The sequence below is a fragment of the Polistes fuscatus genome, unplaced genomic scaffold (assembly GCF_010416935.1).
Source record: "Polistes fuscatus isolate 324 unplaced genomic scaffold, CU_Pfus_HIC Scaffold4, whole genome shotgun sequence".
Taxonomy (NCBI): Eukaryota; Metazoa; Arthropoda; class Insecta; order Hymenoptera; family Vespidae; genus Polistes; species Polistes fuscatus.
The window spans coordinates 13,519,596-13,533,652 of NW_025113118.1; the positions used below are offsets into that span (position 1 = coordinate 13,519,596).

The following is a 14,057-nucleotide window of genomic DNA, read 5'->3' on the forward strand; positions in this document are numbered from 1 at the left end:
TACTGCGATAATACAAGGAATTTCGCAGAAATAACAAAGTTGCATAATCAACAATTTTATTTCTTGAAATCTACATTATTCGTTTATGGGACACATCGAACCTTCCGCTATTGAGATATTAAATTTATTTTGAACATTCCTTTCTTTGCCTATGTATTCTTCATTTAAACAAAAATCTCAATCATATTCGATAATAATTAATTAACGATTTATTTATTAATGACATTTCTACATTGCATGGTACTTAATTATACTATAACAATTTGTTTCTTCTTAGACGATTTCCTTAAAAATTGTGTCTTTGTACTGAACTAGACCATCTTAATGGTACCATGATGAATTTTATTTTTACATGATCTATATACTATATTTTACAGAAAAGGAATGTGAACATTAATTAAAAGCTGTATTACGTTCTTCTCCGTTTACAGCCACGTTCTCGACAACGATACATCACTACTTTACATGATTTATTTTTTTTTTCTTTTTCTTTCATTTTACGTCGTAACATCGCAGATAATTGCTATGTCAAAAATATCTTATTAAGTATTATTTATCTTTATTCCTAATGAAACGATTTTTGTTTGAAGCAAGTCATCAAGGTTGCAAAAAGCAATCTTTTAATTATTTGCATTCGATATTAATTTATTCCGCTTACGTCTACTTATTTAAAAAATCAATTTTATACATCTCCGATTTGAAAGATGAAACGAGAATAGAAATGAATGATCGATGATCTAAGATTTCAATAGTTCACTTTCGAACCATGCATTCATTTAGATAAGAATATAGAAACGCGGGTGATCGATAAAAATTCCTCGAAAATATTCATGCATCATCATTCAGTGATATAAATGTGTATATATATATACACACATACAACGATTATGGTCGATTTGATGATTCATGAGATTGATTTAAAAAAAAATACATTTACGGAACATCATGATTGCGGCTTTGAGATAAGATAATTCGCGTTTAGTTGAATCGGATTAATCATATCCTGTTGAGGAGGGAGATCCTTCGCGGTTTCTTCCTCGAGATTGTGCATGGGTTCCGTACAATATTCCTGTCCGCAAAGTTTGCATGCTTCAAAGTGCGGCTTGATAGAGTTCTTCAATTTCTAAAAATAAATATGAGATCGAAGGAAAATAAATGTGCGTGCGTGGTTTCGTTTATCTAACAATTCGAAGAATTTTGAGAGTAGTTGTGTACGAGGAAAAACGTTGTATTATACCTCGGAGAAAGTATTGCCTTCGGATTTGACAAACACATAGATAGCAAAGGCTGGTATGCAAATCAAAGAAAGCGATGCTATACCCCAGCCTATAGCTTCTGCCCACCAGGGATATTCGTATTCACCGTTTCGATAAGTAGGTGGTTCGTAATCGATCAAACTGAACACCCAAACAGCCTGAAATATAAACAGGAACGAATGATCGATCAATCAAATTGAATGAAAAGGAAAAACGATGATAAATCTGATCGAATGTTTACTTACCAATATGAGAAGTGGCGCCGCTACGAGCCAACAAAACCGAAAATACATAGAAGGCAATCTCCCGGTCATTTCCTTGACATTATTACATAATCTTCGGACACCGTAACACCAGGATATGGCAATGACTTCGAAGAAAGCTAAGAACATTATCGAGAGAGACGCGGCATAATGATCTATCAATTGGAAGAAATAAATCCCACCCTGAAATGAAAAGCACGCTACGGATTAGATGATTCATTTGATTATATTATGCGAACAAGAGGATCGACGCTGCGCGACATCGATAATTACCTGCGTGATGTTGGGCAATCCAAAGAGGAAAGAGACTACGCATATCACGAGTACCAGCATCTCGTGGCAGAGTAGACGACGTTTTACCCAATTTGGAAATCCGTCTTGAATCGACGTCACCACGACTTCGACTATGGCAAACTATAGGCAATAAAGAAATGATCCAATTTTTTCGCAATTAAATATCAGTGTTGAGAAAAATGGTAGAATTTTTGAATTGTACCTGACTGTTCAACGAAAGGCAGACCATCATAAAGAAAAATAATACGGCCCACAGTTGAGACGCTGGCATCTTGGCTAGAGCTTGCGGATAGATGACGAATACTAGGCCAGGTCCTTGAACGGAAATTATGATTTATCTATAAAATGTTAGGAGACTGACGTTAATCTAACGATTGTATTCAAGGAGGTATGAAAAAAAAACTAAACAAAATATCTACGTCGTCTCCTTTGAATCTCAAACCTGATAATTCGTCAATTTCGAGACTTACCATCGCTGAGGACTGCTTCGACAGACATGTTTTGTTCTCGCGCGATGTTTCCGATCGTTGCGAACGAGAAAATCCCAACGAGTAAACTGCTACAAGCATTTATCAGTGAAACCGCTACGGTGTCCACCAAAATGGTATTATGAAATTTGTTGTAACTCGCAAAGCAGATCATCGAACCGAATGCGATACCCACAGAGTTGAATATTTGTGCCGCGGCATTGACCCATACCTTCAAATTACGAGAACGACCGTGAACCATTTAACGTTGGAGCGAAACGATTATTTCGTAACGCGAAAAGTCGAATTTTCGAAATCGACGATTAAGAAATTCTTCATTATTTTCATCGTATAAATGAAAATAATCGTTAGAACGTATTTCTATGATAGATCCCATTATTTTTGGGCGTACCTTCGCGTCGCCGAGTAGCTCCCAGCGTGGATGGAAGAAAAATTGGAGGCCCTTGTCGGCACCTTCAAGGGTGAGGGAGCGTGTAAGGAAGACGACAATTAGAAGAAAAGGTAGCGTTGCCGTGAGGTACCTTACTTGTGCGGATGATTTGATCGATTTCCAAATCGAGAAGTATACCATGATCCAGGCTGTTATCAGACAAGCTACCAGTTCCCATCTCAGTACTCCGGGTTCCTCGATGCCATTACTTATCTGAAGGACTTTGCTACTGCAAATTAGAAAAAAAAAAAAAAAAAAAAAAAAAAAAGAAAGAAAAAGAAACGTTTATTCGTTGTCCCAAGAGAAAAACAAAGCTAAAGCATTTTAATGAAAGATTTACGCGCGTTTGCTCGGAAATTACTCGAAAAAATCTTCGGAAGGTGTCTTTGATGCATTGAGCCTAGTTCGATTATCGACGATACCATTGGCCGGTAACCAACAAGCTGCCGTGTTCCATGAATTATTACAATCCGACCATGGCTGATGAGCTCTGAATGCGGCGAAAAAATAATATATCGCGTATGCTATGATCACGTTGTGATAGGTCGACATTAGAAAAGATATCACCACCGATGACAATCCAGCTCCTATAGAAATCAAACAAAAGAGAAAAAACAACGAATACGTGAAAATATTCTTATCGTTAGATAAGTAAAGTAAGTTACCGAGCCTCGATCGAGTTTAATATCGTTAATTAGCTGGGTCAAATTAATGCGACAGCTTTTACACTCATTCTTTATCCACGTTTTAACGAATTAAACTTCGTCGAGATCAAACGTCAAGTTTTTCGTAATCGTTCTAAATTCCTTTTAACGATTACGATACACGATTGTATTTTGTAATTATTCGTTATTATATTTATCAAACGTACCTTTGAGAAGCGGACATATTTGACCAAGGGCACCGATTGGCCCTCGTCTCGTAAATTGTCCTATGCTTAGTTCCATGTACAATAATGGTACTCCGCAAACTACGAGTATTAGGAAGTAAGGTACCAGAAATACCCCTGCAAAATGAATTTTATTCGCAATTAGTGAAACATTCAATTTTCTATTTATCGTATTTAATTAATCGATGAAAAACTTAACGAAATTCAACGTCAGTTGCATTTCATTTTTAATTTAACCAATTTAAATAACATCTATTATAGCAAACGCTAAAAGATTTTCCATTGGTCGACTTAAGAATCAGATTAATCGGGTAACTGGTATTAAATCTGTACGATGGATTTATTAAAAGCTTCGTTAAAGCAACTCGTACTTAATGCTACTCTACGTTAATCGTCGCATTGTGGGTAGTTCCAAGGTCACTGGATATAACTCTTTATTCGTAATAAACGATGATCACTATTACGGATTACAATTTAATTCAGGAAAGAAGAGTCATGTTTTTCTCTATTTCTATATGTAGGTTTACTTTTTTGTCCGGAACGGTTATAGCTCGGTTGTCTTATTGTAAACAAGTCGGATTTAACTCGTGCCTCGTAAGAATATTAAATTAATTATTTATAATTATTAATTATTCATTATTCATTATCGTCGTTCGTTCATTCGTTTGAGAATTCCTTTTTCGAAGAATCATACAAATTTATCCGTGGTAAACGAACCTTATCGCGAAGAGATGCACGTTCAAAGTGTTATCTCGTGGAAAATACATTTTTCATGATGAATTTAATTCGCGATTCAAAGAAATAAATCAATTACCAGAAATAAATGCGATACTTTAGAAATAAATCATTTTTTAAGATTTCTTTTTTTCTAGAATCATTCCAAATGTTCCGATCCTGATCTTTCAATGAGATAAACGTGAGAAATGAAAATGACTCGTCAAAGAGCTCATAAACACGAGCGAAGGATGCTAATTATAAACGTAAGAGTTTAGATCACTTAAACGTTTCACGTAGATTTGCTAGACCGAATCTCGTATGTTGGATTAATTCCTCTTTAAACGTGGCATCCGATCCGAGAGCTTGAAAGACAGACAAAGAGAGAGAGAGAGAGCATAGTTATTGTTCCTCTACGATGCAAATCAGTCCGCGGCATCCGATCTCATTTTCCGGTTGCACGTCTCTCTCAATTCGAACGTACGATGAGAGACTCGAACGAAATTATACTCTAGGTCCGATTATTTCCACCGGTGTCATTGAAATCATTTACGGTGGTACGCTCCTCCGGTGTAACCGAGTTCTAGCAAGGTCATGTATCAAGTTCCGAGAGAACGAATTGCGCCACTGCGTCCGGAGGCCGAGTGCTCTTTCAGACTTTGAAGATTATCCGCAACAAGATACACCTAAGTGCACGGTTACCTTAAGAGTATTTCAAACTACCTATATACATTTATACAAATGTGTGTCGCAAATATATATGACAACAGGTTTGTTTTAAATTCCCTGGCCTCGAATTTTCATCTAACATAAGTCTCGCTTAAAACGTGTTCTATGATAAATACGCAAAACACATTCTATGTGTGTACATACCTCCTCCCCACATTCCCATCCCACCCCACTCTGTTCAAATAATACTGCCTTCATAACAGCTTTTTAACTCTCGTTGACGTAACATTAGGAAATGTGCATATATATATATACGATTAGATTTTGTAATAATACTTTGTATTCACTAGTCAGATATAATTTTGCGTTACTCATGAACCTAGAATGGAACTCCGTTTAATTACCCGGAACCGTGGAATGCTCGAGAGATAATGAATAAAACATACAATCTGCGAAGTTGCTTGGATTCATTCATATTTTCAGCGAGCGACGATTGACTTACGAAAAAACTCCAAAATAAAATATCACTTTCAAATATTACTACCTATACTCGCGTTAAGACGTAGTCTTCACCTTGAATAGATAAGGAATAAAAAGAATGATCATTTTTTCATCAGGTTAGAGAATTATACTCGATTCTCATCTCATCCGTTTACTTTGACACAATTTTTTTGCAATCCTAATCTCTCAACGTACGTATCTCGTAATCCCTTTGGTAACGTTTTATATTCTTAGATTTGTTATCTTCGAAAAGTAGATAAAACAAATTAAAATCAAAAACAAAGAGGATAATGATTCTAAGAAATAAGTAAAACTTACGATGCCTCGAAGAGATCTCAGGTGTTCGAGTGACGTATTTAGCACAATTGATGATGCGACAGATAAATAAACGCATCTTTCTCTTATCGCCGTAACTCTAATCACGCACGAAAGATACGTGACGACACAAGGAGAGTTTATTTGACGTAGGCGAATCTGTTTTTGGATCTTTCAAATGACGTAACGATAATCTACTCTAAAAGGTTTTCACACGAGATAAGTACAATATTTGGGTTTAATGCGCGCGTCTGTATTCTCTATTTATTTATTTTCTTTTATTTTTCTATACTATACGATATATATTAATATATTTAAAATATATATTTTAATTATATTATAGTATAGTAATATGCAATTAATATAATATATTTATTTAGAAAATATTATAATATATATACTCACCACCACCACTTTTGTAGCACAAATAAGGGAACCTCCAAACATTTCCTAGGCCAACCGAGTATCCGATACAAGCAAGGACGAATTGAACTTTATTAGCCCAATGCGGTCTTCTGGGTTGTCGATAATCTCCAGGATCGTCGCCATCGCCATCGTCGTAACTCGTACAAGTGGATAGATCATCTTCGATGGAGCTGAACAAACGAACGCGACGGTTTCTAGTCAACGTTGACGATAAATAGGATCGAGTAAATGTAGAGTACGAAGAATTACATGCAATACATCGACACGTGCTTTTCATTATTCTAGAAAAAGAAGGTTTCTCGGATAACATTACGCGTGATCAATATTTTCTCGACTAATAATGTCATTGCAGCGTAACCATTTAATCGTAAGTTTGAAATCCAGGACAAGGTAATTGTTTGGCTCTCGATGTTCATTGTAACGCGATGAAAAAAAGATGAACCATTGCATTTACTTGTTCATTCGTTCATCATTCATTCATTTGTTTATTCTTGTTCTTCCTAGCGAGCTTTAATCGATTCAGCGTTACAATGTTACTATTATTATTAGTAAGTAGGTGTACCGTGTAAGAATAAAATTGATTCGCGTGAGAATATCAGGTTGCAAGCCACGCAGATGTCATTAAATACGTCCCGGATTAACATGCGACACGCGAGTAACAATCGTTCCTTCGATTTCTTTCCTATTGAAAAACTCTTTTCCTGTTTACGATAATCCTAGATTTAGGGATGTAATATCGCTAGAAAATTAACATACCACGATGCTCGAATTATATTATAATTATATAAAATTATATTAAATATTATAAAATGATTTCTATGGAATTACGCAAATCATTTGAGAAAAATGAAGGACAGTTTTGGGTAAAGGAACGAAAGATTTCGACGTTTCGTAGGTCGAAAAATTCGCGGCGTAAACGAGTTTGTTTGTCTACCTCCCTCCCTCTCCCTCTCGAGGAATTTCTCGTGTGAAGAGGAAAGCCTTGTTAAAGGGTAAGTAGATCGAGTAGGATCAATTAAGTAGAGAAATGCGTTCCGTCCTATGACCTTGTCACTCGATATACCTAGATCGCAGTATATAACAATAAGTGTGAACAAAAATTCGTCGGAGTTTTTTTTTTTTTTACGAGCCCTCTCTCGAACGATTATTATTTATAATACCGATTGTAAGCGCGAACAGGCGCGGAATGTTGGAGCTTAAATGATGAACGAGAGGACTCGTACGATTATCATATACACTCGACACTTCGAGAGAAATTGTTTTAAATGTATATAACATTAATGAATCTATACATCCACGTGTAGCACACTTGAGTATACATACAGTATCTCGAGCACATATGTTTTATAATCGACAATTTATAGATATCGTGGGATGACGAGCATGCATCTCATACGTGAACGTGCATATAATAACATAAATAAGTACATTAATTAATCATATATCGTCGATAATGAAACGTAAAAATATTCTATAAGTGTTAAGTAAGTATATATACGTTCTAACAAGCGACTCATCGATCTTACAACGAAGAATTGAAAATTCTTTCGATACCTATGGCCTACGCGAGCGAACGTAGGAAGTTCTGTGGATGTTTCTCGTAAAAAAAAAAAAGAAAAAAAATAATTTGAAAAGGAAAAACATGACACCGCTTTAAATAGCGTACCATCATTTACAATGAAAGAAGCAGGACAGCTACAACAATGTACACCTACTTACAACAAAAGTACGGGGCTTACATTGTACACCTATTATCCACTTACGTCTCTGGGACAATACGGCGGAATTGCAGTCCCTGGATGACGAGACCACGCTTCGCTAGTAGTTCAGAATGACACCTCATCTATCTATCTTTCTCTATCTTTCTTTCTCTTTTTCGTCCTCGCTGAATTTGTAATTAACATTCATTGCAAGATAAGCGCGCAACAGAGTTTTTCGCGAGTTTGATTTTTAATTATCTCGAAAGAGAAGAAGAAGATTTTTCTCCGTCTTTTTCTTTCGATCGTTCTCTCCGCTCTTTTATCTCGTAATAAACGTAACGCGACGTTTATTGCGTTTCTCTTCCTTCGGCGAGTGCAATAAACATTCATTAATCGCTATATTGTTTACTTTAACCGCTATTTTCTTTCAGCGCAACAACGTGACAAACATGAAAGTTAATATGTATATGTGCATATGTAAATACATTAGAAGTTTAAATCATAATTCTTAGGTAAACGCGTGAGAAGAAGTAACTAACGAAGTACAGAAAACTTTCTAAGAGAATCGTGTAATGTCGCGTCGAAGATGTACGAGTACGGAATCGTGTTAAGCACACACGTTGCCTAGAGATTCCAATTTTAAACTGACATACGAATCGAGAAGTGATCTTATTTTTATGCCAAACCTGCCCTCACCGATGTTTATTCGACGCGTTAACGAGTGGCCGCGAAAATTCTCCTGACATTCGCACTTCTCCTCGTTCCCCCCCTTATTTTCTTCCCCTTTTTACTCATCTTGTATATTTGTACGATAAATTGGCGTTATCGTCTTTTCTTTTGCAAAGAATTATTTTTCAAATATTATCTCTTCGGAAGAAACGTAATATTTATTTGAAATAGATAATCGTTTAAACTTAAATCGAAGTGTGCACTAAATTAAAAACACCAACGATGACGTTTAACTCGATGCTTTCGTAAGCGTCGCAGCAGCTTGATGCTCCGTTGAAAAGAAGAAGAAAAAACGGTAAAAAACGTGACATCTTTATGATAGGGACGTATTTTTCATGAACCATGTTCTCGAACATGACGTGCTTCAATTTCCATACGAATCTCGATTCCGTATTTTATCTGACAATGAGAAAATTGTTAATGAAATATTACAAGTGAATTTAAATAACAAAGAAAGTTTTACATTCGATCTTTTGAAACATTTAACTGGACAAATACCACGTGTTAAGAGCAATAAACGACGCGCATTATAAGGATCTCATTTTTCTATTAAAACGCATTCAAATTCAAATATTATTTGGCACGAGCTATTATAAAAAAACACCGAGGATTGGTGTCAGCAGGTTAAAAGAAAGAACTGTATGCACTTTTTCCAATATTCAAATTAACTCCGCAACTTTCTGAAATTCTTCCAAAACTTTTATCGAACCACGTTGACATTTTTGATTATTTTGTGGAAATTAAATTCTAAAACTGCATAATAAAATATATAGTCGCATATCAGATTCTTGCATGCATCCATAGTATTGTGCCAATCGTTATGACGGTGGACTAACAATAGATTACAAAATAAATTATATGATTTATTTTATAATATAAATAATTGTTATGCTTGATGCACTGTCATGATTACCGGCACAATTGTTATATAGAAAAGTTGAGATTACACTCCTAGAATCGTTCGAATCACTCGGAGTTTTAATTAAGCCGTTCGCAGATCAAAGCGATTAACTTCGCTTGTCGAATTCTTTAAAAATACTTATCTTTTTATATTTAGAATAAATAATAAGGCTTTAACAGCGCTAAATGAGAAAAATTTGGCGGGGCCATTCGATAATTACGAGTTCATCGATTTCCTCTACTTTTTCTTTCGCGGAGTTAATCGATTTGGCAAACGAGTGGCTGCTCGATTGTAAATAGATCTTGATTCGTATCGAAAATCTCGCGAAGATGTTAGGATGGCAAGAGGATCGTAGGTAATGCGTTCACTTACGGCGGCGGATGTACCAAGTTAAGGAGCTCCGACGGCGAAGTGGGAACTCTACGTATCGTGAGCTTCCGCCCGTCAGAAGAGCCCATGCCGATCGATGCTAGAGAGCGTATGGAGACGGAATCGGTGAACGGACGACCAACCTGGCCGTTGCCATCGGAGAAAACGATCGAAGCCCAGCTGGCAGCTGGTGGTTGATGTTGATGGTAATGATGATGGTGCTCGTCCATCGTGGCGTTTGATTTCAACGAACGCATACTGGGGTAACGATGATGACGAGCAACGTGATGATCGATCCCACGACTGCTTCTTCCCGATTGTTCACTCGGTCTGCGCAAAAAATATTCATTTCCGATCGAGTTCTTTCCTACCGGATCAACGTTGTATCATACACTTTGCAGAATTCAAAAATAAATAACGATAAACTCGTATCACTTTAATGACGATTTATCTGCAATACTTTTTTGAAGAAAAAAATGTAGTCATTAATAAGTTAAGAGAAGATGTATTACATGATCGGTCTTGATTGATGAAGCTTCGTTTGGGACTTGTCGTGGACGCTGTCGGTACTGCCGCTATGTCCGCTAGAACCTAATCTGAGTTCGGGATCGTATCCAGTGAGAATCTTGCCGGCTTGGCTGATCCTGGCCTTCCTGGAAGAGCCAGCGGAACTCAAGAGTCGACCCCTCTCCTCGCACGGTGAATCCGAATCGACGTCTTGCTGCGACTCTCGATGATGACCATGAGTAAGGTGATTATGCTGATTCTGATGATGATGATTATGATTACGATTATGATTACGATTATGATTATGTTGCTGCTGCTGTTGCTGCTGCTGTTGCTGCTGCTGTTGCTGTTGCTGAGCACTTTTAACGACATCCGGATCGAGGTCGTCCGAACCATCCTCTTCTTCGGGCATAGTGCTCATCTTCCGTACACTTTGTAAACGTCCGTTGTTAACGTGTTGTTGTTTAGCTAGTTGGCAATTTTTATTGTTGCCAACGTCGGTAATCGTCACAGGACCACCGTTGCTGTGGCTGCTACTGGTGCCGCTACCGTTACTACCGCTGCTGATGTCCATAATAGCATGACTCTCAGGTAGATTCTAGTCGTTATGAGCGTATCAACCCTGAAACACTAAGGTGGATGAACCGCTTGAGCGAATTACGTCCGGTATCTACGTTCCACGTGCAACTTTAACTTGCCTTCTCCTTCTTTCTCTCTCTCTTTTTCTCTTACAATCATAATCAGAGGAGGATCGGGTTATACTTGCTGCGCATTTAGAAATAAGAGCGATATTGTTTTATCTTTTCTAAACGTGTACTACAAAATTTTCCGAGTATTTATAAAATTATAAAAATTACGTAAAATTCGCGTCGAAAAGTGATTTTTTCTGATTCTCCGCGCGATAAAATAATTATCGATCGATGGAGTCTAAAAATGAGACTGAACAAAAATACGTAACGTTTTAATATTATAAGCTATTTGCTCTTTATCTAATTATAAGAAAGTCTAAAGCCAGTTTTCGTAATACGAGATACGACATATTTATCTCGTATCGGTTAAATACAAAAATATTATATATGTATGTATGTCAATATATACTTTTCACATAGAAAATCAAGAAAGAGTATAGATACTCGTTGAAAGTCGATAAATAGTGATAACGTTATTATGTATGATATATCGTATCGATATATTAGCGGGATCATCGACGTGTCAAAATATTGATCGATCTCGAACTATCAAGATCGAAAAAAAGACGATCGATTCGCGAAAAAATATCGTGTCTAAACATTTAAGTCAATTTTCTTTAGAATATAACGTTGTACTTCCATGTATCGTTAAAATATCGTTAAAGCATCTCTCTTTCAACGAGATCAAAATGTTTCATTCGAACGTATTCCTTTAATGGATTTTACATTATTATAGAAAACGTTTAGCGTTAGATTGCAAGTTATGAAATATTATGATATTCAAGAAAAAAGAAAAAAAAAGAGGAAAATGACGTGTAACGAGTTAAGGAGTGTATCCATTAGTAATACTTTCTTCTTTTTTTATTCTTTTTCACCCTAAATTATGTACAAAATTATGTACAATATTTCTCGAGACATTAAAGAAAAAACGCATTGTTTTTGATAAAAATATTTATACGTTATTTAAAAATTGATTAATATTTGTAGAGATCGGAATTCCTACCATGGTGTCGCGCACAGCATAAAACGATCTAGAAAAATATTTGTAAAATCGATGATCCACGTTAATACTCTTCGATCTTTTAACAAATTGATGAAAATATTTGCAATAGAAAAGAATATCAAAAATCCTATGGTCGATAAAATTTCTTTCGAGTTGTATTCGAACCGATCCGCACCCACGACTCGACACCCATCGAGTCCTATCACCGTGGGTCAAAATAACGAGGGGAAGGTCGATTCATATGGCCGGCTAATAAAAACGTCTAAAAATTAGGGGACCATCGAAGAAAAACATTATAAGATACGATAAACATATGTAATTGTTAAAATTGAAAGAATGATAGAGATAGATAGATAGATAGATAGAAAGAGAGAGAGAGAGAGAGAGAGAGATGCTCCTTACGTGGAACGCCGTAGATGAAATCGTGTTATCAGGTGGAATACCTGTCACATCGTAAGAGGCCTCGACCGGATTAAGTGCATTCCAATAGCGCGACTGAAACCCATGAGTGCCTTCTCTCTCACGAAGGTAGAGATAACATTTACTCGTACGTGTAGAGAGCGAGAGAGAAAGGCAAAAAAGGAGAAAGAAAAAAAGGAAAAAAGAAAAATAGAAAAAGAGAAAGACGTATGTAAGTGTAAGAAAGAGAGAGAAAGAAAGAGATAGTTGTCGTTGAGGCTGGGCACACAAACACGTGTGCGTCGGCACGAGATAATTAATAAAAAAGAAAAACACTTTCGAATAGCGCCGCGAGAGAACGTCCGTGGCGAGAGCGAATTTCCGGTGTGGGTGGAGATAGGATCCAAGGGGAACAAATCAAAAGGATCATGGATCGTAGGAATCGTTAAAGTGAAAAATAAAAGAAAAAACAAGAGGAGAGGAAGGGAAAAGGAAGGAAAGAAGAAAATAAAAGATAGGATGAGTCGAAACGCAATCCTACACGTTGACACACACGACGCAACGTCGCGCGACGTTGTGTGCGCGCCGATCGCGTGCCGCGACTCGCGAGCGCGAGCGCGAACGCGAATACAACGCGTTGAGCGCGCAAGCGCGCAAGCGCGTACGTACGGTTGCGCAGAACGTTACCGATCATCGGCCGAACGCTCGCAGTCGATCCGATCGCTCCCGACTCCAGTCGGGTATCGCCGAGCGATTACGCCTGAATACCTTACTTACACATAAACAATTCTAATCGAAACTGTTCTATCTAAAATAGTTATGATATTTTAAGTAATCGTAAACTCATTTTTTGTACCTTTCAATGTAACATTGCTATAATTATCATCGATTTTTCCGAATGCAAGCATTGATGATCGTAATTATTGTAACGTAAAACGATATACATAACAAAATAAGATAAACCATTGAATGTAAGATACAATTATAATTTATAAATGTACATTTACAAGGCTTATAGTTAATTATAATTTTAATATTAAAATAAGCTTACGTAACACTATTTTGAATATTGAAGGGTCATCTTAAACCCAACATTATCAATTACTTAACAAGTTTGAAAACACATTTATGTAACTTTTAAATGATTGTACAAAGATAAATTCATCTATTACTATACAGCAAATAAACTACACTCTATATATGATAATGTTCACAATATTATTCATCATTCTTTTTCATTCATTTAGAATGAGCAAATTCAGAATGATATCCAATCGATACTCATATAAAGAGGTACGTTTTTATAATTACAAGATCAATTACTACGATTTGCATTCTTTTATCTCCATATTTAAGTAACAACTAAAGCTTAAAATCTAAAATTCTATGAATAAAAAGCAAGTCACATGAAAAGTAATAAAACATAAAGTAATAAATTATGTAAACGAATAAATATATATATTTGTATATATATTGATGTATGTATGTTGTTGTGTGTATGTATGTTGTGTGTGT

At 36.3% G+C, this 14,057-nt stretch overlaps 1 protein-coding gene and 1 long non-coding RNA gene across 7 annotated transcripts; both read right to left on the reverse strand.

Annotated features, from left to right (window-relative positions):
• Positions 1–39: 39 nt before the first annotated feature.
• Positions 40–12,933, reverse strand: LOC122521528 (sodium- and chloride-dependent GABA transporter ine). Of its 6 annotated transcripts, XM_043642379.1 has the most exons (14): positions 12,546–12,933; positions 11,150–11,216; positions 10,457–11,081; positions 9,948–10,274; positions 6,225–6,415; positions 3,603–3,737; positions 3,093–3,318; positions 2,693–2,960; positions 2,284–2,512; positions 2,016–2,128; positions 1,793–1,933; positions 1,502–1,702; positions 1,238–1,414; positions 40–1,123 (listed from the first exon to the last, which is right to left on the reverse strand). In XM_043642379.1, the coding sequence occupies exons 3-14, from the start codon at positions 11,023–11,025 to the stop codon at positions 944–946; spliced, it is 2,757 nt and encodes a 918-aa protein (XP_043498314.1). In that variant the 5' UTR covers positions 11,026–11,081; positions 11,150–11,216; positions 12,546–12,933; the 3' UTR covers positions 40–943. The 6 variants fall into 6 exon arrangements, with proteins under 6 accessions (XP_043498314.1, XP_043498316.1, XP_043498311.1 ...); XM_043642381.1 differs by lacking the exon at positions 11,150–11,216 and having other exon boundaries at positions 10,457–11,073; positions 12,587–12,933; XM_043642376.1 differs by lacking the exon at positions 11,150–11,216 and having other exon boundaries at positions 12,587–12,933.
• LOC122521529 lies at positions 4,788–6,111 on the reverse strand. The gene is made up of 2 exons (XR_006304790.1): positions 5,450–6,111; positions 4,788–5,382 (listed from the first exon to the last, which is right to left on the reverse strand). It is a non-coding gene; the product is annotated as an uncharacterized LOC122521529 (long non-coding RNA).
• Positions 12,934–14,057: the final 1,124 nt, after the last annotated feature.

Excerpts from the sequence above, each read along its gene's own strand:
- LOC122521528 (XM_043642381.1), bottom strand. The coding sequence starts at position 11,025 with ATGGACATCAGCAGCGGTAGTAACGGTAGCGGCACCAGTAGCAGCCAC. Across the intron at positions 10,275-10,456 it reads CATCAATCAAGACCGATCAT|ACCGAGTGAACAATCGGGAA; the intron begins GTAATACATCTT and ends TTTTTTGCGCAG. Across the intron at positions 3,319-3,602 it reads AATATGTCCGCTTCTCAAAG|GAGCTGGATTGTCATCGGTG; the intron begins GTACGTTTGATA and ends TGATTTCTATAG.